This window comes from Dryobates pubescens, chromosome 16 (assembly GCF_014839835.1).
Source record: "Dryobates pubescens isolate bDryPub1 chromosome 16, bDryPub1.pri, whole genome shotgun sequence".
In the NCBI taxonomy this organism is placed as follows: domain Eukaryota; kingdom Metazoa; phylum Chordata; class Aves; order Piciformes; family Picidae; genus Dryobates; species Dryobates pubescens.
The window spans coordinates 12,980,791-13,008,153 of NC_071627.1; the positions used below are offsets into that span (position 1 = coordinate 12,980,791).

At 56.1% G+C, this 27,363-nt stretch overlaps 1 protein-coding gene across 2 annotated transcripts in view; it reads left to right on the forward strand.

The window, feature by feature from the left end:
• The first annotated feature begins 2,113 nt into the window (after positions 1-2,113).
• Positions 2,114-27,363, forward strand: part of ARHGAP26 (Rho GTPase activating protein 26) — a 136,071-nt gene continuing 110,821 nt past the window's right edge. For both annotated transcript variants that reach the window (XM_009902306.2, XM_054168466.1), the window contains exons 1-2: positions 2,114-2,572; positions 25,858-25,953. In XM_009902306.2, the coding sequence (XP_009900608.2) occupies positions 2,419-2,572; positions 25,858-25,953 (250 nt within the window). In that variant the 5' untranslated portion in view covers positions 2,114-2,418. The remainder of the gene's footprint in view (positions 2,573-25,857; positions 25,954-27,363) is intronic.

The window sequence follows — 27,363 nt, forward strand, 5'->3', positions numbered from 1 at the left end:
AAGGTTGAGCTGGTACCAGGCTGCTGCGCCCAGACCCATCCGCTGCGAAACAAAGGTGGGTGGATTAACTTCTAAACATCGAGCTGGGGCTGGATCCTGCTCTGTCAGCCCTACGTGGAGCTCAAGCTTTGTGCACCACCATTCCTCTTCCCCCCACCCCCCGGTCTGCAGAAAAGCAGAAAGCTGGCAGGGGCTCCGCATCGTGTTTCATGGCTGACTTGACAGGAATTCCACCCCGACGCCGGGATTGATCCAGAACGTGCTTGCTGGGTTTGTGTTTGCGGAGCGGTGCTTGTCCGGAGCCCTCCTCGCCCAGCCTGAATGGCTGAGCTGGGGAGAAAGGGGGAATTCCAGCCATCCGGGGATTATCCACAAATGTGTCTGTTTGTCACAGTCTGGGGGGAGAGGCCATGGCTGGCTCCAGTGGCTCTGCCCGGGGAGAGCTGTGGGTGGCTCATCCTGGGTTTGGAGCTGCCATTTCTGGCAGGAATGGATTGTCTCAGCTCCACGGGGGCAGTGCTGATGGTCGTCTCCCATTTTGCTGCCAGTTAGTCACCAGCCACCTTACGGCAGTCAGAGCCATAAGCTTGAGGAGAAACCATTGTTTTGTGGGCTGCAGTTTGGTCCTGGAAGTTCCCAGCCAAGGGAAGGAGGTGACGAGGCAGCTGCTGTGCTCTGGCCAAATTCCTGGCATGCTCCTGAAGGAAATGGGCTGCAGGGACAAGCACTGGGGCTTGAGCTCAGCTACGCAGCCCTGTCCTGCCCATCCACATCTCCTTTGCTGAATTCCCTTGGCCCTGAGCAATGTGAGCTCATTGGAGGTGTCCCTGCTGTCTGTAGGGGGTTGGACAAGATGACCTTTGAGGATCCCTTTCAAACTGAAGCATTCTGTGACTGCAGATGGTGTGCTTGTGGGGATGGAGACCTGCAGTCCTTTCATGGTGCTGAGCTGCTCATGGCTCTTCATAATCTGAAGTCTCCAGGGAGATCTTCTGGTGGCCTTCCAGTCCTTAAAGAGACTGATAAAGCTGGGAACAGACAGGACAAGGGATGATGGATTAAACTGAGAGAGGGAGATTCAGACTGAAGAGATGGAATTTTTTTCCACTGAGGTGGTGAGATCCTGGCCCAGGTTGCCCAAAGAAGTGGCACATGCCCCATCCCTGAAACCATTCCAGATCAGGCTGGGGCTCTGAGCAACCTGCTCTAGCTGCAGATGTCCCTGCTGACTGGAGGGAGGCTGGACTAGATAAGCTTTAAAGGCCCCTTCCAACCCAAACCATCTTGTGATACCATAACCAGCTGTTTCAAGAGATTAAGGGTTTATTTGCTTATTTCATCGGGGGAAAAAAATCACGAGTCTTTCAGGCTGGAAAACATCATCAAGTCCAACTATTAGCACTGCCAGGTCACCACTGAACCATGTCCCTCAGCACCACATCTCCATGGCTTTGAAACCCCTCGAAGGATGGGGACTCCACCACTGCCCTGGCCAGCCTGGGCCAGGTTGTGACAATCCTTTTGGGGAAGAAATTGTTTCTCATGTCCAACTTAAACCTCCCCTGGGGCAACTTGATGCCATTTTCTCTTGTCCTATCACTTGTTCCTTGGGAGAAAAGACCAACCCCTGCCTAGCTCCAACCTCCTTTCATGGAGTTGTAGAGAGTCAGGTCTCTCCTGAGCCTCCTCTCCTGGATGAATGCCCCTGAATCCCTCAGTTGCTCCACAGTTGTTTAATGGGCGGCAATTTGCGTAAAGCCACAGCCCGCAAAGGCCCAACCAGCGGGGCTCTGCCCGGTGCAGGTTTTCTTGCAGCCCGGGAAGGTCCGGGGGAAGGGCAGTGAGCCGCAGGGCACGGCCGAGCCAGGCGCCGCAGCAGGAGCCGCGCACGGTCCAGCTGCGGGCTCCGCGGCCCGGCCGTTCCCGCAGGCCGCGGAGGGGATGGGCTTCACTAGATCCCACCCTTCATGCCCCACCCCCGCAGTTGATTGGTTCGTGCAATATGACGGGCGTGTCCCTGCAGAGGAGGTGGGTGGGGAGCAGACCGCTGGGCTCAGCCACTGGCTGAAGGCTGGCGCGGGGGCGTGTCCCGGGCAGGGGGCGTGTCCCGGGCTGGCGGCGGCGCGGGCGGGCGGGCAGCGTTCGGGCCCTGCCCGGGCGGCGGCCCCAGAGCGGCGGCAGCTCCGCCCCCGCTGAGCGCTCCGAGCCGGCACCGCTCCGCCCGCCCCGGCCCCGCTGCGTTCCCCTCGGCCCGGCCCGCACCGTCACAGCCCGGCCCAGATCGGCCCGCCCCGACACGGAGGCTTCCCGTGGCTCCCGCAGTTCCCCGCAGAAGCGCTAAAAAACCGCTGTAGTTTTTCCGGTTTTGGGTGTTTTGCTGTAGTTTTCTGGTCTTGCGGGACTCGGTGCGCGGGCAGCATGGGGCTGCCGGCGCTGGAGTTCAGCGAGTGCTGCCTGGACAGCCCGCAGTTCCGGGAACGGCTCCGCTCCCACGAGGCCGAGCTGGAGAAGACCAACAAGTTCATCAAGGAGCTCATCAAGGACGGGAAGTCCCTCGTTGTCGCCCTCAAGAGTAAGTGAGGGGCTAGGGGTGGCTCTGCCGGGGACCCGCGACCCCCGCCCAGTCCCCCGGTACCGGCTCCCTGAAGCCTGCCCGGCCCACGATACCACCTGGTCCGTCATTATCCATCCTGGTTGGTGGTGCCCTGGTCCTGGTCCATCACGGACCAGCTGCGCTCATCCATGGTCTCCGAGAGCTTTGTAGTTTGAGTGGTTCATCGGGATGTGCTTGGTTCTGCTCCTGATCCATCTGAAAATGTGTGGCTGTTGTCCTTTGGGATGTGCCAGGTCTGGTCCTGGTTCCTCAGGACATGGATGGTCCATCAGGATGTGCCTGATTCTGATTCTGCTCCATAACGATGTGCCTGCTCCATGGCCCTCAGAGGTTGCAACCTTTGCAGGTGGTTTGGCTGGAGCTGTGGGTGGGTGCTGTGCATTCCTTTCTTGTCTGTTCAGGGTGGTGGATGCCCAGGGACACCCTCCCGGGCTCTGCCCAGGGTTGGCCCCACCAGTGCTACCTCCTCTGTTCCCAGCGCGTACGGTGAAGTGGAGATGGTTGTTGTGTGGGAGGGGGTCAAAGCTGTAACCTACTGCTTTGAGGTGTGGACTCTACGGGAGGAGGACGCCGTGTTGTAGGTTCTAGGGCTGGGGAGACCGTTGTCTGTGGCCAGCAGTGTCTGTTTCCCCCTCATGCTCACCCTGGCTCCCATCCCCATGGCCAGGCCTGGGGACACCTCTGCATGGCCACCCACTCAGAGTGCTATGGTGGGTGGGTTGCTTCCTGAGCTGCATCTCTGTTCCTGCCGTCTGCTCATGGTGTCGTTTGTTTTTTGTTTTTATTTCAAGTGCTTTTGGCTCAAATCACAGCTCACTTCCCTAGCTGGTAGGTTTCCTGTCCTGAGCGCGCTGGCAGCATGAGTTGTTACCTTGCTGAGCTCACCCTGCCCTTCTCAGTGTCACGGGGTGGTGGGATGGGAGACGGACATGTCCACACACAGCTGTGTTGGACCCCCATGGGGACCTGGGACCCACCAGCCTGGCCTTGAGGGGGTTATTTTGGGACCTGAGGCATGGTGATACCACCACTGGGCAGGTGATGCTCTGGGAGAGTCCACCAACCTGTCCCACTAGCCGCAATCAGAGGGTTGACCTCGCACTACTGTGTCTCATCCCAAGCTGCAGCCATGGAGCTGATTCCTGCTCTCTCCCCTTCACATCTCACACCAAGTCCCATGGGTACAGTTCCTGCTGGTAGCATCTGGCTTACAGGGACCCCCATTCTACCAATTCTGGGCATTTGGGGTTAAAAATCAACCCAGACCTGGTGCATTTATGGTTCTGCAGGTCTGAGCTGTCTTCTGCTGCAGTGCATTTGCTGAGCTGAAGGCAGCTGTGCCTGGCCCTGCCTGGAGCATTCATTTTATCTCTGCACAAATCCTACAGCCTCATTCTTCATGGCAAAGAACATTTTAGGAGCTCAGCTGGTGGGTCCCAGGGGGGTTGGTCTCTGGGCTGAGTCAGGGACACCTTCAGCAGGTCACTTGGCAGGTGGTGGTCACGTCCTTGCCCTGATGATGCTGATTTGTGGGCATGCTGTGCCATTGTGTGTGCTGGAGGTGGCTGGAGGGCCTTGTTCATTGTGGCAAAGAACTGAGGAGCTCTCAGGTGGGTCCCAAGGGGTTGGTGTCTGGGCTGAGTCGGGGAACCTTTAGCAGATCACTTGGTGGTCATGATGCTTATTTGCAGATACGGCTGCTGGGCTCCTCTGCTACCAGCCACAGCCATGCCGCATGGTCCTCACGCTGGGGCAGGAAGACCCCTTGCTGGCCTCTGGAGATGAGGGTGTTTTGATGGTGGCATTGTTCTGTGGGCCCTGCTGAAAGCACTCCTGGATTAGCCCTTAATTCTGGCACGGGGCCGGGGGGTGCCCGCCTGTGCCCAGGCTGCGCCGTGCGGGCAGGCCGTGAGTAATGAGGGTTTGGCTGCAGCATTAATTAACGCCGGAGAACCAGCACTGCCTGGCCTCCTGGCCACGTCCCACCTGTGTGTGTGGCCTCAGGCGTGGAGCCATGGTCCCTGCAGAGGTGGGGAAAGGTTTTGGGCAGGGCATGGGTGACCTGCTCCAATATGGGGCTCCTTCTCCTGCTGTGACAGCGACTTCACCAGCTGCCCATGATCCATAATGCCTCTGATTTCTCCAGCAGAGACCTGCTGCAGGACAGGATCTTACCCTGCTCTCTCTGCTGGTGTTACCCTCAGGGTGTGGTGGGTGTGAAGTCTGGCCATGTTGTGTGGACTGTTAGGACTTTCTGGCTGTCCGTCAGCATGGATGAGGATGAGCCAGGGGTGGGGATCTGCTGTGCTACCTCCTGCTGGGTCTTCCTCCTGTTTCACTGCTGCAGGTGGTTTGGGTGACCATAAGCTGGTGCAGGTGGTACCTGGTGACCATTCCTGGAAACCAACAGGTGCTCACTTATCAGCATTGCATTTTTGGTGTCTCCATGGTGTCTTATCTCCCCATGGCTGTTTGGGGTGGCCTTATCTCACTGCCTTAGCTGTTGTAGAGGACATGATGATATGGGGCCAGACAGGTCCAGGGAGTAGCAACTCCTCTGGCTCAGGGTAGGCTGTCTTTGGAGTGAGGACTCAGCTCTTGGCACAGCCCTGCAGCCCAAGTTTCTTGAAGTCTTGGCAATATCCTCTCTCATTTTCCTTCCTCTTGTGTTCTCTGCTGAACGTTTCACATCCTCTTTGTTGTAAGACAGGCACAAGGAGATCGTAACTCTTTGTGTGTCAGTGAGGAGCACTTGGATGGGGCTGTGGGGTGGAAGGTGCAGGAATGAGGGGGACCCCTCCATAGCTCTGGGGTGCAGCACTCTCCTGCTCCCCACTACTCTGCTTGGCCCCTTGGAGCCTCTCTGCCCCCAGCACTGTTCTGCTGGGATGCTGAGGCTGGGGTGAAGGCACATGGGGAGGTCTCTCACCCTGCTTTTGCTCTCTGTGGAGGTATGGAGAGAAATGGGGCTGAGTGACAGCACTTGCTCCTTCATTTATAAAAAGAACTAATTCAGGAGGTTGAAATGAATCCTCGTTCTTGTTAACTACCCCTTGGAGCTGAAGGCATCTCAGGGGTGTTTGTATCTGTGTCTATAGATAGAAATGCCATTTTTCCCACCCAGTATCTGTGCCTATTTCTATTGTCTCCCTCTGCTGCTAGGCTGCTATTAGGAGTGACCTGGTTTCCAGCCAAACGTGTCCCTCTCCCTCCCTCCTACACCCACCATCAATTATTCACAAAGTTTTGCAAATGCCAAGACCTCAAGTGAGACATAAATAATGAACTCGAAGCTTGGATGCTGTGAGACTTGTTCTCAAGCACAGGACCGTGGTGACCATCAGTACTAGGGATGTGGGATCGGTTTGTCCCTGGCCTGGACCAGGAATATTGTGGCCAGCAGGACCAGGGAAGTGATTGTGCCTCTGGATTCAGCACTGGTGAGGCTGCACCTTGAATACTGGGTTCGGTTTTGGGGCCCTTACTCCAAGAAGGACATTGAGGGGCTGTAGCAGGCTGAGAGATGGACAGCAAATCCTGGTGAAGGGTGTGGAGAACAGTGCTGGTGAGGAGCAGCTGAGGGGACTGGGGTTGTTCAGCCTGGACGGAAGGAGCCTGAGGGGAGACCTCATTGCTCTCTACAACTCCCTTAAAGGAGGTTGGAGTGAGGTGGGGGTTGGTCTCTGTAGTATCAGGTGATAGAACCAGAGGAAATGGCCTGAAATTGTGCCAGAGGAGGTTTGAGTCAGACATGAGGAACAATTTCTTTGCTGCAAGAGTGTTCGGGCATTGGAACAGGCTGCCCAGGGAGGTGGTGGTGGGGTCACCAGCCCTGGAGGGGTTCAAAAAACCTGTGGGTATGCCACCTGGGGACATGGTTTAATGGCCATGGTGGTGTTGGGTTGATGGTTGGACTGGATGATCTTAGAGGGCTTTTCCAACTAAAATAATTCCATGATTAAATGGTCCCAATGTGGTGGCTGCCCTCAGTGCTGGCATTGCTACCAGCCCCTCCACTTTGGAGTAGGGAGAGGGGATATCAAGCTCAGTCACCCAGATGGTGATGTAGAGATGCTTTGCAGCTTGCTTCTGACAACAGGCAGCATGTCTAAGGATGGAGGATCTGGAGATGCAGGTGGCTGCCAGCCATCTCCTCCCCTGTGCTGCTGCAGAGGCTGAGGGGGATACCTTCCTATTATATTTATATTACAATTACTACTTACAAAGGCCTGTGGTGAAAGGACAAGGGACAATGGTGTGAAACTGGAGCAGGGCAGATGTAGACTGGATATTAGGAAGAAATTCTTTCCTGTGGTGGTGGCAAGGCATTGGAACAGGTTGCCCAGAGGACTTGGGGGAACTCCTGGAAGCGTTTAAGACCAGATTGGTTGAGGCTCTGAGCAGCGTGGGCTAGCAACTCAAACTGTTCTCTGATTCCTCCTCCTCTTGACCCCCATGGTGACATACGCTGTGCCCCCAAGGTGCTGGGGCAGTTGGGGGGCTGGGGCTGTCATGTCCTTTGGGGCTGCAGTCTGGTGCCCTGCCACGTTTCTGCTCTTGTTTTGGTTTTGCTTCCTCCTCCAGTTCCCAAGCACTAATTTGAAGCCACTGAACCCGTCCACGCCCCTGCTGCTGCTGCATTCCCATGTTGCAGGCTGCAATTTGTGTGGTGGGGCTGGAATGGGGCTGGAAATCCCCTTGGGCAGAGGGGTGCAAGGGCTGGACCCCAACCAGGCTGAGCCATGCCCTGGCCAGACTTTGCTATGCCCCAGCTTGTCTGTGCCATGCCCTGGCCGACCTGTGCCATGCTCTGACCAGGCTATGCCATGCCTGGGGCTCCCGTGGCAAGGGCAGAGGTGCCTGTGCTCCCAAAATGTGCATTTAGGCTGGGCTGGGGTTTGGGATCATTTTTCCTTTTGGCCAGGTCACTGCAGGGCTGCAGGATCAAGGAGGGATGTGGGGAAGGGGTGATGTTGGGGTGGACCTGGGTCCTGCAGCAGCTGGAAGGTGGCCTGACCCTGTCAGCCTCCCTGGGTTTTGCCTTGGCTCTGCCCTCCTCCAGCATGCCCTGAGCTGGCTGTGATGGGGCTTGCCCCTGGGTTCCCAGCCCTGAGAGGGCACAGTCTGGGCAAGGTTGTTGACCCTTTTGGTCTGTGTGATTTTTAACAAGCTGCCCCAGGGAGCACTGTGTATCTGCCCATGTGGTGCCAGGGTCACAGACTCACAGGATGATGGGGTTGGAAAGGACCTCTGGAAATCATCCAGCCTGAGCCCCCTGCTAGAGCAAGGGCACCCACAGCAGCTTGCTCACAAAGTACAGGTGGGTTTGGAATCTCTCCAGAGGGAACACCACAGCCTCTCTGGGCAGCCTGCTCCAGGGCTTCAGCACCTTCACAGCACAGAAGTTTCTCCTCATCTTGAGATAGGTAATGGAGGTGGCCTATGATGCCAGGAGGGTTCTTGCTGTGGCTGTGGGGTTTTCCTGGGATGCATCCTGTTCCATGGCTGCCCTGTGGTGTGAGAGGCAAAGGGGTGGCTCCTGGCTGTGTTGTGGATGTGCTGGGCTCTGCCGTCACCTCTGTTCCACATCTCAGCAACTTGGCTTCTGCCAAGCCTGCATGAAATGCTTGTGGGTGTGTTTGTGGTGTGCAGTGGTGTGCCCGGAGCAGGCTGGAAGTGAAAGTGAAACTGGTGTCCAGCCTCCAACCTGAGCAGCTAATTCCCTTCTAGTCCAAACAAGAAGAAGGCTGTCTATAGGCAAATGCTTCAGTCTCCAGCCCATAGCTTCAGGTATCTCCTGCCCCAGATGGCTTTGCCACCATTGCTGCCTTTCCCTGCCTGCCTCCAGTTCAGCACCCTCAGCCCTGCTGGGAGAGGCAGCCCAACTGGAGCGTGGCCCTGCTTTGGGTGGGTAGAGTTGGCCAAGCACTGGGCAGAGAGATAACAGAGTGATGTGCTCTCCAAGTCTCCTTGTTTGCCTCTCCAGGGTGAAGGCCCTTGGGCGTGTTGGAGGAAGAGCCACGTCTTGGGCTGTTTCATAACCTGGTGATGTTTGTGGTGAGAGTCCTTGTCATAGAATCACAGAATGGTTTGGCTTGGAAGGGACCTTAATGGTCATCTACTTCAACCATTAACTCTTCTCTACCAAGTCTACCACTAGACTATTCCCCCAAGCACCACATCATTGCCTGTGGCATTGCTTCCTGGGTTTCAAGAAGCACCATAGAACTGGAGAATTGTTTTGGTTGGGAAAGCTCTCTAAGATCATCCAGTCCAACCTTCAACCCAGCACCACCATGGCCACTAAACCATGTCCCCAGGCGCCATGTCCACACATTTCTTCAACACCTCCAGGGATGGTGACTCCACCACCTCCCTGGGCAGCCTGTTCCAATGCCTGACCACTCTTGCAGCATGGAAATTTTCCCTTATGTCCAACTTAACCCTTCCCTGGCACAATTTCAGGCCATTTCCTTTTGTTTTATCACCTGATAGTAGGGAGAAGAGACCACCCCCCCACCTCACTGCTACCTCCTTTAACGGCTCTGTAGAGAGCAATGAGGTCTCCCCTCAGCCTTCTCCAAAGCACACAACAATTCCAGAATGCCCACAGGGAGGGAGGGAGTAGAGCAGAGGGGTTATCAGACCCCTGTGCCAGCCAGATAGGGGTTGGCAGCACCATCCTATCCTGGCTGCAGGCTCCTGAGTTCAGCCAGGGAAGCTCTGTGTGTGCCAACCTGTGAAGAGCACAGGGACAGGCGGCACCGGCGCTGCCTCCCACCCTCCTCGCAGCAACCATGGGAACAGCATCTCCTTCATGCAGGGTCCACGTCACTGTGAGCTGCCAGCCCCAAAGGAGAAAAAAAAAGAAAAGAAAAAGAAATCCAAGCAGCCCACCACCCCCAGCTCACGTCCCAGGGCGTGCAGCTGGCACCACGGACATCGCTGGGTGTGGTGGGATGGCAGAGCAAATGGAGCTGGGAGATGCAGCTGTGCTGGCATAGCTGCACATAGCCCTGGATGAACAGCCTCTTGACCTGAATCAGGCACATATGCTCCATGCTGGCAGTATGAGCAGGACCCAGCAGGTACCCAGCTCCTGGCACTGAAGGAACATCTAGACCTGCCCCTCCACATCCCAGTCTCCAGGTCCATCCACCTCTTGCTTAGATTTCTGTCAGAGATGGAGAGGAGGAACCTCTCCATGGTTTGGGTTGGAAGGGACCTCCCATGGTCCCCCTGCAGTGAGCAGGGACATCCTGCACTAGGTCAGGTTGCTCAGAGCAGAGCCTTGTTGAGTCTGGCCTTGATTATCTCAACTACCTCCCTGGGCAACCTGTTGCAATGTTCCACCACCCTCACGCTAAAGAACTTGTTCCTAACATCCAATCTACATCTCCTCTCATTTCAAACCATTGCCCCTTGTCCTGTCGCTGCAGTCCCCCTCCAGCCTTCTTGTGGGTCCCCTTCAGGTACAGGAAGGTCTCTATTAGGTCTATCTGGAGCCTTCTCCAGGCTCTTCCTCCTCTGCTATCATGTGCACCACCCTCATTTGAATTCAATGCCAGCTGAGCTATTAAGCATCTGACTGCACAAGCCTCACAGGTCATGCAAAGAAGTAAGACGTTCTCTTTGCCTTTGGCCATGCTGGTGCAGCACTGCTTGAGCTCTTAACCATGCACCTCTCTCATAGCATGAAAGATTCCTCATCCCCAAATGTTTCCTATAGTCCCCCAAAAGGAAGAGAGGAGGCAAGTCATGGCCTGGCATGGGGGGAATAACATTACTCCTTCACTGGGTGACCCAGGCAGGAGAAATCAGAAGCAGTTCAGGACCCAAACCTCAAACCCAGGTGTGTTCCTCCCAGACTGGCGCTGTGTTTTGCTGGCCTGGCCAAGGTGTCAAGAAAAAGGTACTAGTCTCTTTTCAGTGGTTTCCTCTGATAGGACAAAGGGCAGTGGCCACAAACTGGAGCCCAGGAGGTTCCAACTCAACTCAGTTGGGAAAAAATTCTCTGCTGTGAGGGTGCTGGTGCCCTGGAGCAGGCTGCTTGGAGAGGTTGTGGAGTCTCCTTCTCTGGAGCCTTTCAGGACCCATCTTGATGTGTTCCTGTGTGACCTGCTTGGGCAGGGGGTTTGAACTTGATGATTGTCAGAGTTGCCTACCAGCCCCCACCATTCTGTGCTTTTATGGTTCTGTGTGCCCAGGGTGGCTGCAGTGGGGGCACCTGGCTGTGTCCCATCGTTGCTGGGCTTGGTGCTGGGCACGAAGCAAGCTCCTTGGGGTTTTGCTGGGCATCCGGGGCTGTGCCCAGGGGGTCGGCTGTGGTCAGTGGGTTTGGGACGGCCCCAGGGGAGCCGGGCTGGGCTGCGGCTGCTGAGGAGCTGCAGCGTGACCGCGGTGGGCGAGGAGGGGAGGGGGAGCTGGTACCAGAACCCGCACAGCTTGTTCAGTGCTTGCTGTGAATCATCCCTGCCTGCCTCCTCCCCCGGGCACGCGAGCGGCTGCCGCTGCGCCCGCCGCATCCCGAGCTGTTTTCCTGGCACGCTTCCCCACCACCTCACACCAAAGCCTCTTCCACCTGCTCCTCATCATCGCCCTGTCTGCGCACCCGGCGCGGGGGGCTGCTTGTCGGGGCATCACCCCAGCTCTTTGTGGTGCCAAGGGTGGCTGGGGGGAACCGGGAACAGGGCTTCCCCGCTGCTGTTCCCGCCTGGCAGCCGGAGCGCTGGTCAGGGCACCGCGCGGGTGTCCGCCGAGAAGGGACAACGGGCACGGGATGCTCTGCGGAGCGGGGACTGGGGAGCAGAGGGGGAAGGGGCTGTCTGTGTGGTGGTGCCAGGCTGTTTTTTCCCTGGAGTTTGTGGGAAGTACACCAGCCTCCGGACCATCTGGCTGCCGCACGTGGAGTGACGGGTGCCGCTCTGCCGGGGCTGCCGGTGCCAGCGCGGGGGCGAGGGGATGCTGAAGGGCCTGGCTAGGCTCATGGTTGGGCTGTGGTGGTCTCCACAGCACCCCATCACTAGGGGTTGGACCCACAGCCAGGGTACAGTGCTCACCGTGGCACCCATCAGCGGGGTTTGGACCCCCAGCTAGGGTATGTGTGATGCTCCCAATGGCACCCCTTCACTGAGCCTTGGGCCTGTGGTACCCCGTCACCAGGGTCTGGATATGCTTTCTGCCCCATGCCAGGCGAGGCTTTTTTATTCCCAGAAGACAAAAATGGTCCCTTTGTTCTGGGCTGCAGTGTAAAATGAGCTATTTTTAAAGGATGGGGATTTTTTCATCTACAGCCAGGCCAGAAATAGCTCATGTATAAGAAAATAAAACCTTTCATGTCCCCAAGGTTTGCCCAGCTCCTGGGGGGGTAGCTGTGCTATGCCCTGCCCTGCTGCCCATCCTGCTATGGGGATGGTGAGCATCAAGCTGGTGAGCACCTGGTATCCTCAGAGCTGCTTTCACAAGGTTCATGTCCTGTGCAGTGATGTGTTTGGGGATGTGGTCACAGCCCATGTTTACCTGGCATTGCCCTGGTGTGCCCACAGTGTACCTGTGTACATGTGTATGCACACATGGTTTTGTTTGGTGGCTTCTAATCATAGAATGGTTTGACTTGGAAGGGACCTTTCAAGCTCATCCAGTCCAACCCCCCTGCAGTCAGCAGGGACAGCTGCAACTGGAGCAGGTTGCTCAGAGCCCTAACCAACCTGACCTGGAATAGTTCCAGGGATGGAGCATCTCTCTCTGGGCAACCTGGGCCAGGCTCTCACCACCCTCAGTGGCAAACATTTCTCTCTGCTCTCCAATCTGAATCTGTCTCTTTGAGTTCAACCATCGTCCCTTGTCCTGTCACAACAGACCTTGCTCAGTGGTCTGTCCCCAGCTCTCTGACTGGCCACTTCAAGGACTGAAAGGCCACCAGCGGATCTCCCTGGAGCCTTTTCTTCTCCAGGCTGAACAGCCCCAACTCTCTTAGCCTTCCATCATTGCTGTGGCCTTCTCTGCCCCTGCTCCAACAGGTCCACGTCTGTGCTGTGCTGAGGACTCCAGAGCTGGCCCTGGCACTGCAGGTGGGGTCTCAGCAGAGTGGAGCAGAGGGGCAGAATCCCCTCCCTCCACCCACTGCCCATGCTGCTGAGGATCAGCCCAGGACACTGCTGGCTCTGGGCTGGCAGTGCCATGTCATGTCCAGCGTTTTACCCATCAGCACCCCCAGGTCCTTCTCCTTAGGGCTGCTCTCCAGCCCCTCATCCCCAGCCTACAGCCCTACAGTGCTGTCTCATGAGGGGTGTGTTGGATTCTCTCTGCATGGGCCAAGTGAGCTGGAAAATGAGCTGCTGTCACCTTTCCAGTCACACTGCCCACCAGAGCATTCCTCTGCTGTTTTTTCCCCTTTTCCAGCTGGAGTAGCATCTGCCCAGAGCTCTGCCCTCACCCAGTGCTGGTTGCTTAGCAATATTGGACAAAAAAACCTCGTTGCAGAGCAGAAGGGTTGGGTGACTCCTCTGCTTTCCCTGCTGCTGGCAGCTCTTGCAGGTTCTTCAGGTGGTGGGGTCACCACTCCTGGAGGTGTTCAGGAAATGTGTGGACATAGCATTTGGGGACATGGTGTAACGGCCATGGTGGTGCTGGGTTGGTGGTTGGACTCAAGGATCTTAGGGACCTTTTCCAACCAAAACAATTCTATAATTTCTGGGGGGACAGCCCTGCCCTTGCCCCATCCCTGGAGCAGCAGTGGGATCCCTGCTTCAGGCAGGAGCCTTCTCCAGCTGGGGTTGAGCCAGAATGGTCTTCAGGAAACTGGGAATCATTTCCCAGTGTTGCATTTCCAGCCCTATCAGTGCTGTGGCCACGAAGGCTGGGAGAAAGCCTAGGCTGGAGGCAGGGAGGTGCTCTGGGCTGTGCATCCCGTTCTCACCCCTTGTGCCTCCCCTGGGCTCTGCTGGGGAGTTTAATTTATTTCCTTTTTTTTTCCTGCCAGAGCAGGAAAAATTGAGTCACTTGCTGGTGATGTTCCTGCCAGCACGGTGGGATTGTTCCTGTTCTTACAGATGAGGTGGAGGAGCACCGGAGACAAAAGGATTTCCGCAGGCTCCTTGGGAGGAGAAGGAAGCAGGCTGCTGCCAAGCTGCTGCTCTTGAGGGGCTGGGACCTGACCCCTCTTTCCTGCCCTGACTGTGGGCACTGCTGAGAGCTGCTGCTGGGATACAGCCCCTTGGGGCCAGAGAGTGGCTTTGGTTGGAAAAGACCTTTAAGCTTATCCAGTCCAGCCATTAAGCCAGTATGGCCAGGTTACCACTAACCCATGGCCCTCAGCACCACATCTCCACAGCTTTGAATCCTCTTCAGGATGGGGACTCCACCACTGTCTTGAGCAGCCTGGGCCAGAGCATAACCCTTTTGGGGAAGACAGGCCAGGCTGGATGTAGCTCTGAGCAACCTGATCTAGTGTGAGGTGTCCCTGCCCATGGCAAGGGGGGTGGAACTAGATGATTCTTGAGGTCCCTTCCAACCCTGACAATTCTATGATTCTGTGTCCAACCTAAACCTCCCCTGGTGCAACCTAAGCCTGTGTCCCCCCAAGACAATGCAGCCCCTTGCACAGCAGTGGCTTGCAAGCTGAGGTGGGGCCCCGTGAGGCATTGCTCCATGGGCACAGCAGAATCATAGAATGGTTTGGGTTGGAAGGGACCTTAAAGGCCATCTAGTTCCAACCCCACAGCCATGGGCAGGGGCACCTTCCACTAAACCAGGTTGCTCAAGGCCCCATCCAACCTAGTCAACCATGGGTCAACTGGGATGTGCTGGAGAGGACTCCTGTCCTGCCCTTTGGGTGGGGTGCAGGACCCCTTCCCACCCAGGGCGTGAAGGTTGCATCATCTGCTGTGGGACCCCAATGCTTCAGCTCCTGCTCCTGGAGAAATCAAGCAGGCTCCCTGCTGGGCTGGCTATTAACTAATTAGATTCAATAAGGAGCTAATCCAATAGGTGGCTGCTACCTGAGGCAATCTGCTCCCTCCCAGCATGGTGTCTGGCTGAGGGCTCTGCCAAGGTCCCTCCCACCCCTACACCAGGGGTGTGAGACCCCCGCCCAGCCTTCTGCTCCACTAATGGTCATTGCCGTGGTCATCAGGAGCAAATTTCTTCTGGATTAGTGTCCTCTAAATGGATTAGCTGTCTTGGGCAGGGCCTTGTCTTCTCCTGAAATGTGATTCCAGGCTCCAGTCGATGAATTGTCGTGGCAAGGAGGGAAAAGTGATGTGGTGTCTTTGTGTGATTCCTTCCAGGGCTGGAGAGCAGGGAAATGGAAGAGGCTCAGAGGGGAAATAATAATTAGCAAGAGAGCTCATTACACTCTGATGGACTTGTTAACCATGAGCCAGCAAAGTGCTCATGTAGCCAAGAAGGCCAATGGTCTCTCCTCCCCCTCTGCCCTGTCCTGCTGAGGCCACGGCTGCAGTCCTGGATCCAGTTCTGGGCTCCCCAGTTCAAGAGACAGGGAACTACTGGAGAGAGTCCAGGGGAGGCTCCAAAGATGCTGAGGGGCCTGGAACATCTCTGTGAGGAGGAAAGGATGAGAGCCCCGGGGCTGTTGAGCCTGGAGAAGAGCAGCCTGAGAGGGGATCTGCTCAATGCTCAGCAAGAGATAAGGGCCTGTGGGGAACAAGAGGATGAGGCCAGACTCTTGTCAGTAGTGCCCAGGGACAGGACAAGGGGCAATGGGCACAAACTGGAACCCAGGAGGTTCCATCTGAACAGGAGGAGAAACTTGTTTGGTGTGAGAGTGCTGGAGCCCTGGAGCAGGCTGTCTAGAGAGGTTGTGGAGTCTCATTCCCTGGAGAGATTCCAACCTCCCCTGGCCACTGTGATCCTGGTCAAGCTGCTGTGGGTGCTTCTGCTTTAGCAAGGGGGTTGGACTGAGTGATTTCCAGAGGCCCCTTCCAACCACACAATGCTGGGATTCTGTGACTCACCTGTGCTCCCTCTTGCAGGAGCTGGGGACAGGGGAGCTGTGAGTAACTGCTGGCATTTCCATGGTGCCATCAGAGGCACTTTACTCATAGGTGTGAGGCTGGAAGCGTTTGCAGGGCTCGCCTAGAGCAGCAGCTGTGGGACAGCCTTCAGATGGGGGTGGAAATCCAGTGTTCCAAATCCTTGCCGCCTGGGAGAAACTGGAAATACCTTCCTGGTTTGAGGCCCAGAGCTCAGCAGCTGTGGAGCAGCAGCTCTGCACAGGTGGGACACGACTGTCCTTGCAGCAGGGACGTTCCCAAGCTGCTCTCCTGACCCTGGCTGAGACAGGAGGATTGTCAGTGCAGCCTCCTCAGGAGGTTTGTTTGTGCCCTGGAAATGCCAAGCGGGGCTGGAGTTTTCCACTCCGTTGCTGTGTCCTTGAAGTTTCGCAGGCACTCCGCTGCCGCCCGCCTCTGGTGCTGTCACACATCCAGCCCTGCTCTGACACATCCTCCTCCGTGCTGGAGGGCTGAATATTTACTTTTGATTTTACTCAGAAGCTGTGCTGGTTCCACCTGAGCTGCTCTCACCCCTGGCCACGGTCCCAGCCGGCAAACTTTCCACCGGTTTGGCTGTTGCTGGCTGCAGGTTGGAATGGGCCGGGGGGGGGTTGGGGTGGTGGTTCTGCCACAAAACAACAGCAGGATGTCACCAGCAATAAACAGGAGGAGAAGCTCCAGTGCTGGGAGTTGGGTGGGGAAGAGGAGAAATCCCCTTGGGTTGGTTGTGTTGCTGAGTGCACAGAACAGGCTCAGGGCCAGCGGTGTGGTGGCACCCTGAGGGTGGTGAGACACTGGAAAAGGTTGCCCAGGGATGTTGTGGATGTGCCCTTCCTGGAAGTGCTCAAAGCTAGGCTAGATGGGCCACTGAGCAACTTGGCCTTGTGGAAGGTGTCCTTGCCCGTGGCATGGGGTTGGAACTAGATGATCTTTAAGGTCCCTTTGATCCCAAACCATTTCATGATTCTATGATTCACACAAAGCTCCCCAGGGTGGTGGGCCTGGGGGGATCTCTGCAGTGTTGGTGGGTGGGAGGGTGGCTGAAGTACTGCTTCCTGACATGGTTGTGGTCAGCCTGTGATGCTGGTGCTTGGCTTTGGGCCCTTTAAGACTGTCTAGGGGACGTTGTGGTGGTTCCCAGCACTGCTGGAGAGCTCTGCTGCCTGGCGGCTTGCCTGTGTTTCTCCAAGCCCTGGTGATCCTTGCTGGAAGAAAGGACTTGCTTTAGGATGTGCCTTCCAGCAGCTGCAGACATCTGTCTTCTCAGCATCTCCAGGAATGGGGAGCCTTTCCAGGGGTCATTTGTGTAATTTCATGGGTTGTCCTGGAATTAGGCTGATTTGGATGGGAAGGAGCCTTTTGAGGTCATCCAGTCCAACCCCCCTCCAGTCAGCAGGGACATCTGCAACCAGAGCAGGTTGCTCAGAGCCCCAACCAACCAGACCTGCAGTGATTCCAGGGATGGGGCATCTACCACCTCTCTAGGCAACCTGGGGCAGGGCCTCACCAGCCTAATCATAAACAATTTCTTCCCTTCTCTCCAGTCTCAATCTCCCTCTTACAGTTCAAACTGTTGTCCCCTGTCCTGTCACAACATGCCCTGCTCAAAAGTCTGGCCCTGTCTTACTTGTAGGGCCCTTTAAGTACTGGCAGGCCATTACAAGGTTCTCCTTCCTTGTTCTGACCACAGATAGAGACAAGTCACAGTGCTTAACCAACCCAGCACCTGCAGGCAGCTCCTGCACTTCTCATGTCATTTTGTTCTCTATCACTTTCCTTCCCCACCCACTGTTGTCTTTGTCCATCTTCACCCATGTTAAGCATTGGAACAGGCTGCCCGGGGAGGTCACCATCCCTGGAGGTGTTCAAGTATGGACATGGTTCAGTGGCCATGGTGGTGTTGAGTTGACCATTGGACTTTATGATCTTGGAGGTCTTTTCCAACCTCAATGACTCCCTGGTTCTATGTGTCTCTGAATCAAGAGCTGCTGCAGCTTGTTGCCTCCTTCCTCTCCACAAACAGCCTGGCTAACACTCAGCTGGGGCAGGGCTGATCTGTGCTGGGCACCAAGCAGAGCACTTCTGAGCAGAGAGTCTGAGAAGTCCAGCTTGGGCAAGAGGAGAGACTAGTCCAGAGTCCTCAGGAAAGGCAGGACAGATGGGAGCCTCCCCATATCTTCCTTTCTGGAGAGGTTGTGGAGCCCCTCGCTGTGTGATGGTGAGCTTAGCACTGAAGTGAGGATCTCTGGAGGTGTGACCCTCAGCAGCGATGAGCACCAGCTGCTTTGTTAGCACATCCCTGCTGCCTTGGCCAGTTGCTGGCCCACCAATGATGCAGGGAAGAGAGGAAGGACCAAATCTGTGTGCAGTGGATTTCTGAAGTGTCTCCACCACCACAAGATAAAGATCTGAGTCATGAAAGTCTGTGTTTGAGTTCCGCTGCAGTAGGAAGTGATGAGCTAAGAAAAGCTGAACAGGAAGGATGGAGAGCGGTGGTGAGACCCCTGCTCAAAGCCTCTGCAGCAAAGCAGGCTCTGCTGGGGGCTGGAATGTCCAGAAAGAGAAAGATCAGGGCTAGGTGTGGGTCAGAGAAGGGAGGGCAGGAGGGTGAGGTCTCTGATTAATCATCAGCCTCTTCAAACTGAGAAGGCAGCTGCTCCTCACCTCTGGAGCTCCGAGGCCCTGCTGCAGGCTGTCTCACCGAGCTGAGCTATGGCAGCAGGCTGATGGACCTGGCAGCAGGCTGATGGAGCTGCCAGCAGCCTGACCTCCACCACCAGCAGCAGTAGCTATTTTTGAACTGCTTATCAAAACACAGTGCAGGTTTGGACCATTTCTAGCCCAAGAGAAGCAGGCAGGAGTCTCTGCTGCCTCCTCATGTGTCCATGGCCAGATGTTTCTGAGAGCCTCACACTGCTCTTATCTCTCTGAAGTTGTTTTTACTGATTTTAGAGCTCTCTGTGAAGTGGCTCTGGTGAGCTGGTGCCCAGGGCTGCAGCTGGGGAGGAGGGCCAAGGCCAAGCTCCTTGGAGGTGTTTGGAGAATGAGTAGATGTGGCACTTTGGGACACGGTTCAGTGGTCATGGAGGTGTTGGGTAGAATGTTGGACTTGGTGATCTTAGAGGACATTGCCAAACAATGATTCTGTAATTCTATGAGGTGCTTTCTCCTGCCCCTCCAAAGAGAGGAGCAGCCCCAGTCCTCGGCTAGGTAGGAGCTTCCTCCTTGCTGTCTTTCTAGCGTTAAACATCTCCTTTCTTCCTTGGCACCATGACACAGGGACAAAGTCAACCAGCAGACCCTCCTTTTCCTCACAGATGGGCTGGCCCCAGAATCCCAGCATGGTGGGGATTGCAAAGGAATTTGGGGAAGCTTTGCACAAACCTGCTGGTCTGGCAAGGCTCCCGAGATATCTCCAAGCATTACTGGTTTGGGGGTGGCAGGATGACGTGGCCAGGGTGCTGAGCTGGTGGGCAGCATGGGGGGGGGGGATAATTTTAGCTGTGCAGCCAGGCAGCCCTTCCAAGGGCTAACTTTGTTTGTCATGAAGCAGGGAACTTATATCTCTTCAAATCCCATGGCAAGAATTCCTGCCTTTGATGAGTTACTCCGGGCTGATCTGCTGTGGAGACCCAGTGAATGGTCCCATTCATCCTACAATGGCTTCTTGAGGCTTTGAGCAAGTCCAGTTGAGAGGCCCATGGCGGGGAGGTTGGAACAGATGATCTTTAAGGTCCCTTCCAAGCTAAGGCACTCTCTGATTCTGTCCCTCTGGTCAATGTTTTGCCCTGCCCAGGCAGGCTGAGCGTGTGAGGTGGGGCAAGGGCAGCAGGACACTGTGCTCCTGAAGTGGCAGCAAAAGGCTCAGCAGAGGATGTGGCACCTCCTGGATCTTTGTTCTTGGGGCCGTCTTGGGCAGATCATTCAGGCTTTGTTTCACCTGGGCAGTTTTTCCCTTGAGGCATGGTGTGTAGGGTGCATGTGGTAGGATGAGAGGAAATGGCTTCAGGTTTGTCTAGGGGTGGTTTAGGTTTTGGATAGTAGAAAAAAAATGTCTTTGCTGGAGGCAGGAGTGGTCAGGCACTGGAGCAGGCTGCCCAGGGAGGTGGTGGAGTCACTGTCCCTGGAGGTGTTCAAGAAACCTGTGGACATGGCACTTGGGGATGTGGTTCAGTGGCCATGGTGGTTGGAGTTGGTGATATAGGACTCACAGAATCAGAGAGTGACAGGGGTTGGAAGGGACCTCTGGAGATCATCAAGTCCAACCACTTGGCCAGAGCAGCTTGACCCAGAACAAGCTGCACAGGACGGTGTCCAGTCAGGTTTTGAATGACTCCAGAGATGGAGACTCCACAGCCTCTCTGGGCAGCCTGATCCAGTGCTCTACCAGCCTCAAAAGTACAAAAAGTTCCTCCTCGTGTTGACAGGAAGATTTTGAAGGTCTTTTCCCACTGGAACGATTCTGTGATTGTGTTTGCAAAGTTTCCCATGTCCAATGAAGATCTGAGCTTTGGGGAGGTGGGATTAGCTCTGTGTGTGTGTGCTGCTGAGATGAGGCTCACACTGTGTTTTGGCAGGAGCCACACATGTGGTAAAGGCACCAAAATGAGGTTTGAGGGTGCTGCAGGGCCCTGACAGTGGTGCTCTCCTCTCCTTGGAGGGTCCTTTGCCTCTCACATTAAGTCCCCAGGGTTACCCCCTGTTGGGTCTGGCACCCTCCAGCAGGTGCTGAGCCAGGGTAACCTTTCCCAGGGCTTTTGTGGACAAACTTGGTGGCAAAAGCTGCTGCTGGAGGTGGGGTTGCCTTTGCTCATCTGGTTTTATTTATTTACTCAAAGGATGAATCAGAGCAACCTGCCAGCAGCTGCAGGCCCATCCTGAAGCACTGATTAACTCCAGCCACCTGGGTGAGAAGCTCTTCAATAAACAAATAATTGCTAATTAGCTCTGAATGCAGTGTGGGGACTGGGCTGACTCAAGAGGACCTCCTTGGCTTGCAGGAGCAGGGAAGGCTTTTGCTGATCTCTGGGAAGCTCAACGAGAGAAGAATTAAACTTCTTGGAACAAATTCAGCTCTGAGTGGCGCAGCCCCAGTGCTTCGTGCTTGGGCTGGGTCCAGGTGGGGGCTAAGATTTGATGCTGGTGGAAGGACATTGAGGTCCTGGAATGGGTCCAGAGAAGGGCAACAAAGCTGATGAAGGGTCTGAAGAACAGGCCTGGTGAGGAGCAGCTGAAGGAACTGGGGTTGTTCAGCCTGGAGAAAAAGGAGGCTGAAGGGAGAACCTCTGGCTCTCTACAACTCCCTGGAAGAAGGTTGGAGTCAGCGGGGGATTGATCTCTTCTCCCAGGGAACAAATGATAGGACAAGAGGAATTGGCCTTCAGGGGTGGTTTGGTTGGACATGAGGAACAATTTCTTCCCCTTGAGGGTTGTCCAGGCCTGGCCCAGGCTGCCCAGGGCAGTGGTGGAATTCCCATCCCTGGAGGGGTTTGCAGGCTGTGAGGTGTGGTGCTGAGGGCCATGGTTTAGTGGTGACCTGGCACTGCTGGGTTAATGCTTGGACTTGATGACCTTAAAGGTCTTTTTCCCACCAAAATGATTCAGTGGGTGCTTTCCTGCATCCATGGGCCATTCCCACCTCTGACCTGTCCCAAACCCCATTCCTGGGCATTCCTGGGGATTGCTGTGTGACCCTGTGGTGGCTTTGCTGCAGCCCTGGCTGGGTGGTGGCTGGCAGGGGTGGTTGCTGTGGGGACAGACACCATATTGCTGCTTCCTAAGCACCCTTGGCCAGCCCTAATCCGCCTGTTTTGGCCACTGATTAGCACGGCTGCTCCCTGGATTATGTGTCCTGGCTGGTCCCTGCCTGCCCTGGTGGCTGCTGTGCTTCAGGGGGGCTCTGGAGGTGCTGCTGGGGTGGCCAAGTTGGCTGTGTCATGCCCCAGTTTCCCTGCACCTGAATGGCTAGAGGTTCTGCTGGTGAGCCCTCCATCTGTGTTCTCCAGGCTCCTGCACTTGGGCTGTTGTGCAGGACAGATGCCCTGGCTGGAAGGAGGCTCCTGGCAGGCTGAGGTGGTGGTGGAGGTGAATCAAGCCTTGCCATGGCTGCAGGCTGGGAGACCCTGAATAGGCCCTACTGTGAGCCCATGGGGAATGCAGTCCAAGGAGTTGCCTCTTGCTGCTTCCCATCCTGCTGCAGTGTCCCCTGTCCTGTGCTCAGGGCTGGCAGCTTGCGTGTGGGGCTTGTGGCTTGCACATCAGGCTCGTGGTTTGCACCCAGCATCTTGCCTGATGTGGTGGCTTCTCCTAGGGCTCCCCTCATGGCACCCATGCATGGTGCTGGTACCCTTCCTACAGTGCCCATGCATGGGGTCACCTGCTGGGCTGCAAGAGAAGGAGCTGTAGGGTGGTGGCACCTGCATGGTGAGGTCCTGGTGTGTGAGGCTGTGCTGCTCGCTCTGCTTGGCCTGTTGCTGTGGGATTTGCAGTGGTTACACTGGAGTGTTGCCAGCTGGGGGCTGTCACTGACCAGCACTGTGATCCCTGTAGCCTGGGCAGGGACACTCAGACCTTCCACTTGTGCCATGGGCAGATCTGAAAGTGTCTTGCAGATCCCTTCCCTTGATCCTGGGAAGCTGGATGTGTTATTTAACTCGTGCCCAAAGGGGAGCTGCCGTGTGAAGGACCAAAGGAAGCTTGTCCCTGTGCCAGCTGCTGGTGACAACACTGGGAGCAAGCCCAGGGGATGGCAGCAGGCTGGTGATGCAGCCATGGCACTGGCAGTCCCTGTTGCATGCCCACAGGCACATGAGTGGTGAGGAGGCTGGAGGTTTTTTCTTTAGAAGCAGCCAGAAGCTGGACCGTGACGCAGCTGCAGATGGCTGCTGGGGAATCATAGAATGGTTTGGGTTGGAAATGACTTTGGAGGTCATCTGGTTCCAACCCCCAGCCAGGGGCTGGGACACCTCCTACTGCACCAGGTTGCTCAAGGCCTCAAGCATTGAGAAACTTGTCAAACCCACAAAGGGGGGAGCTGGTGGCTTCTGCCCTTGTGCTCCCCAGTGGGAATGTGGCCACCTCCCCAGTGAAGGACTGGGAACCCTCTAGGGGCTGCTGGGAGAGGACAGAGATAGGCAGTGCCCAGGAAGAGGGGACATGCTCCTGTCCTACCAAGGACCTGGGACCCTGCTGTCCTTCTCTGGAGGGGGTTGGCAGGGGACACACAGCTTGAGCCTGCTTGTTCCCTGCTGTTCCCTGCTGCAGGGGAAGGAAGGGGCAGGAGTCTCGGTTCCTGTTGTCCCACCAAGCACCAGACAGAGGCTGTGAAGCAATTTTTCTCTGCAGGAAGTGGAGAAATCCTGCTCCTGAGAGCACAGCCCTGTCAGACACCCAGAGCCTGCAGCAGCATCCTCTGCTTTCCCCACTTAGCAGCAACTTTAACCCTTTGCTCCCAGGACTGTTCCACCAGCTTTGGCTTGGACTTGAATCTCCTACACCTCCTGTCTCTGTCCTGGTGTCCCAACAAGGAGCTGACCCATGGACAGTTTTGCTTTTTTCCCAGCTTAAATAGCAAGCTGAGGGCAAAGTCAGCTCTGGGAAGAGCCCTGCTCTCTGGGCCAGTGGGATGACTTGGTCCTGGGCCAACCTGATCTGCTCTCCACAACTGCCTGAAAAGAGGTTGGAGAACAGGTGGGGTTGGTCTCCTCTCCTGAGGAATGAGTGACAGGGAAGAGGACATGGCCTCAAGTTGTGCCAGGGAGGGCTGGATATGAGGAGCAATTTCTTCCCCAAAGGGATTGTCAAGGCCTGGCCCAGGCTGCCCAGGGCAGTGGTGGAGTCCTCATCCCCGGAGGGGTTTCAAAGCCGTGGAGATGTGGTGCTGGGGACTGTGGTTTAGTGGTGACCTGGCAGTGCTGGGTTAGTGGTTGGACTTGATGATCTTAAAGGTCTTTTCCCACCAAAATGATTCTGTGATTCTATGAGCTTCAGCTGCTTCCACTGGAGAGGTTTTCCCCCAAAGTGTAGATGAGAGGTTGGAGCTTTTAGGCTAGCAGGACACAGGGTGCAGGTGGGTCTGACAGTGGCGCAGGGAGGACAGTGGGGCCGCTCTGTGCTGGCTCCTTGCTTGTCTTCAGACATGTGGTGGGCACGAGTGCCCCTCTCTCCTTTTCTGGCCAAGCCTGCTGCTAATTTTAGTCTCCTCTTCAGGCCTGTGAAGAGGCTGTGTTCCAGTGACGGCTGCCAGAGCCCCTCCTCTGTCGCTGTCACACCAGCAGTTATCTCCTCTCCCCTCCCCATGGGCCATTGTTGGGTGTTCCCAGTGCTGAAGGATTCTCAGCTTCCCTCTGGCTAATGCCTGCTGAGTGCAGAGTCCTGAACTTAGAGAATCACAGAATTGTGTGGGCTGGAAAAGCCCTCTAAGGTCATCCAGTCCAACCATCAACCCAGCACCACCATGGCCACTAAACCAAGTGCCATGTCCACATATTTCTTGAACAACTCCAGGTGGTGCCTCCACCACCTCCCTGGGCAGCCTGTTCCAGTGCCTGACCACTCTTGCAGCAAAGAAATTGTTCCTCATGTCCAACCTAAGCCTCCCCTTGTACAGCTTCAGGCCATTTCCTCTCATTCCATCACCTGATAGTAGGGAGAAGAGGTCAACCTCCACCTGGCTCCAACCTTCTTTCAGGGAGTTGTGGAGAGTCATAAGGTCTCCCCTCAGCCTCCTCTTCTCCAGACTGAACAACCCCAGTTCCCTCCAGCTGCTCCTCACCAGCCCTGTTCTCCAGATCCTTCACCAGCTTCATTGCCTTTCCCTGGATCCACTCCAGACCCTTAATGGGGCCTTGGAGTGAGGGGCCCAAAACCGAGCCCAGGAGTCAAGGTGCAGCCTCACCAGTGCCAAAGCCCTCCTGGCTTTTGTCATGGGAGATGGCCCTAGCAAGGGGTGATGCTGGAATGCTGTCACCCTGTCAGGGGTCCTGAGCTGGGTCCTTCCCAGGGGTTTGCACCCATGCCAGGGCAGCACCCTGCCCAGATGGTGGTGGGCAAGAGGGATGTGACCACAAGTCACATGGCTGGGGACATGGTACACACGAGCTGGGCAGGGTATTGGTGAGGCCATCGTGTGCAGCAGGCAGAGCTGTGGCTCATGGTCAGCATGGAGCTGGAGGAGAGGAAATAGCTCCTTAAGTCATCAACGTCATCATCTCTGTTACTGCTCTGGAGGAGGCAGGAGCCCTTCCAGCTCCAGGGCTGGATTCAAGTCCCCAGGCCCTCTAGCTGCCCCAGGGAGGGAAGGGGACGTGGAGGAGAGCAGGGTGAGTGGCACCAGTTGTGTGAAACCACCGAGGACTGTGCTGTGGGCAGGGTTAGCTCCAGGGCTCTGAGCAGAGACACCCAGAGCAGCTTTGAGGAAGCTTTAACTTCTCGAATCCCAGGGGGAAAGCCAAGCACTGGAATTCTTTGGCTGGTGGTGTCCAAGAGGAGGAGACACCCTCTGTGTGCACACGTGTGTTGGCCACCTGTGCTTGGAGAGGGGAAAAAAGGCTGAAGTCTTGAACTTGGGGTGAAGAAACACCCAGAAGAATGAGTGTGATGTGTTCCAGATGCGGTCTGGGTGCCTGCATTTCCTTGTGTGGCTCAGCTACAAGTTCTCCTCCGTGCTGGTGGCCTGGTGGTGCCCAGGGCATGTGTGTGTGTGTCTGTGTGTGCAGGGTTACGAGGCCAAAAAGCCAGCCCTGGATCCCTTCAGGTCACTGTGAGTAAGAACTTAATAGGATTCAGATCCCAGAGAGGATCTGCAGCTTGGAGAGCAACAAACCTGTGCAGGGCCTCTGTGGTGTCTCTGGTCCATGCCGCAGGACTGGGAGCCTGGGCAGCGGTGCCAGCTCTGGGGGGGGCTACTGTGGCAATGCCACCATCCACCATACTTTGCCTCTGCCCCATGGCACTGGGCTGCAGCTCCCACGTGGCTCTCAGGGCATTTTGAGGTTTTGTCTCCTGGTGGATGCTGGTGGGGCCCCTGCAGAGCCCCGTCCCTGGGGTGGGCACAGGGAAGCTCTCAGGGCTGCTGGAGATCCCCCTGGGACAGATCTCTCAATCCCAGCAAGCAAGTCTCTGTGATGTGTCCACCTGCCTGCTGCTCCTGGTGGGCTTTTCCCCCTCGTGTCCGCCTGCCTGCTGCTGCTGGGGGCTGCTTCCCCTGCTGAGCTCCGGTTTCTCTGCCAGACCTGTCGACGGCCAAGCGCAAGTTCGCCGACTCGCTCAACGAGTTCAAGTTCCGCTGCATCGGGGACGCGGAGACCGACGACGAGATCTGCATCGGTGAGTCCTGCCCGCTGCTCCTGGGGCTGCCCACCACCCCTCCTTCCTCAGCTGGGCATGGCAGGCAAACACAGGAGGACGCCAAGGGACCAGGAATTTGTCTGGGTGCTTTCCTACGCGTTTCTCTGGGCTCAGCACCGAGTGCCAGGCTGGTTTGGGTGGGAAGGGACCTTCCAAGCTCATCCAGTCCAACGCCCCTGCAGTCAGCAGGGACAGCTGCAGCTAGAGCAGGTTGCTCAGAGCCCCAGCCAACCTGACCTGGAATGGTTCCAGGGATGGAGCATCTCCCAGCTCTCTGGGCAGCCTGGGCCAGGCTCTCGCCACCCTCAGTGGCAAACATTTCTTCCTTCTCTCCACTCTGAATCTGCCTTTTTGAGTGCCAACCATCACTCCTTGTCCTGTTGCAACCAGCCCAGCTCAAAAGCCTGTCCCCAGCTTTCTGAAAGGCCACCAGTCTGCCTGGGCTGAACCACCTCAACATCAGCAGAGCCTTCCCAAGGAAGTCAGGTGTTGCTTCTTGGCCTAACTCTAGCCCTGCAAGGTGGAGATGGAAGAAAATTGCCTGTATCTGAAACCAGATTATCCATTCCCTTCCCTTGGGAAAGCAGGGATGTGTCCCTGCTGAGTGCAGGTGGGTTGGACTAGATGACCTGTGGATGTCCCTTCCAACCCAAACCCTTCTATGGTTCTATCAGGAGATGTGGCCATGGCTGTGAAGGGCTGTGAAGGGCCCACTGTGAAGGGCTACAGTCTGGAGAGGAGCAGCAGCAGCTTTGCCTCTGGCTACAGGAGTAGCAGTTCAGAGCCAGTGAGCTTCAAATCAAGCCCAGCTCCACCACAGAGCCTTTCATGATGCAAGACAAGCAGTTTCAGCAGCTTCACTCCATGTTATCCTGCTTCTGCCCCAGCTGAACTTTCAGAGCTTACTGTGTGGAGCTGTGCTCCAGATGAGGCACACAGTAAGCTCTGAAAGTTCAGAGCAGATGAGCTTTAGCCCTGATTTAACTTGCCTGATTTATTTGTTCTCAGGCTCTCAGCAAAAATAGCTTCCTCATCCAGTTCCTCTGGCTCTGATGGGCATGCTGGTGACCTGCCACTCATCTGCCAAGCATGGCTGGAGCCTGTGCTGAGCCAAAGGGCTGGCCTGTGATCACACAGTACAGGTTCAAGACGAAGGTGTGGGAAGAGTGAGAGGGAATTTTCTCAATGCTGATCAACAGATAAAGGGGGGGGGGGGGGGCAAGAGGAAGGGGCCAGACTCCTCTCAGTGGTTACCAGTGGCAGGACAAGGGGCAGTGGGCACAAACTGGAACCCAGGAGGTTCCATCTGAAGAGGAGGAGAAACTTCTTTGTTGTGAGGGTGCTGGAGCCCTGGAGCAGGCTGCCCAGAGAGGTTGTGGAGTCTCCTTC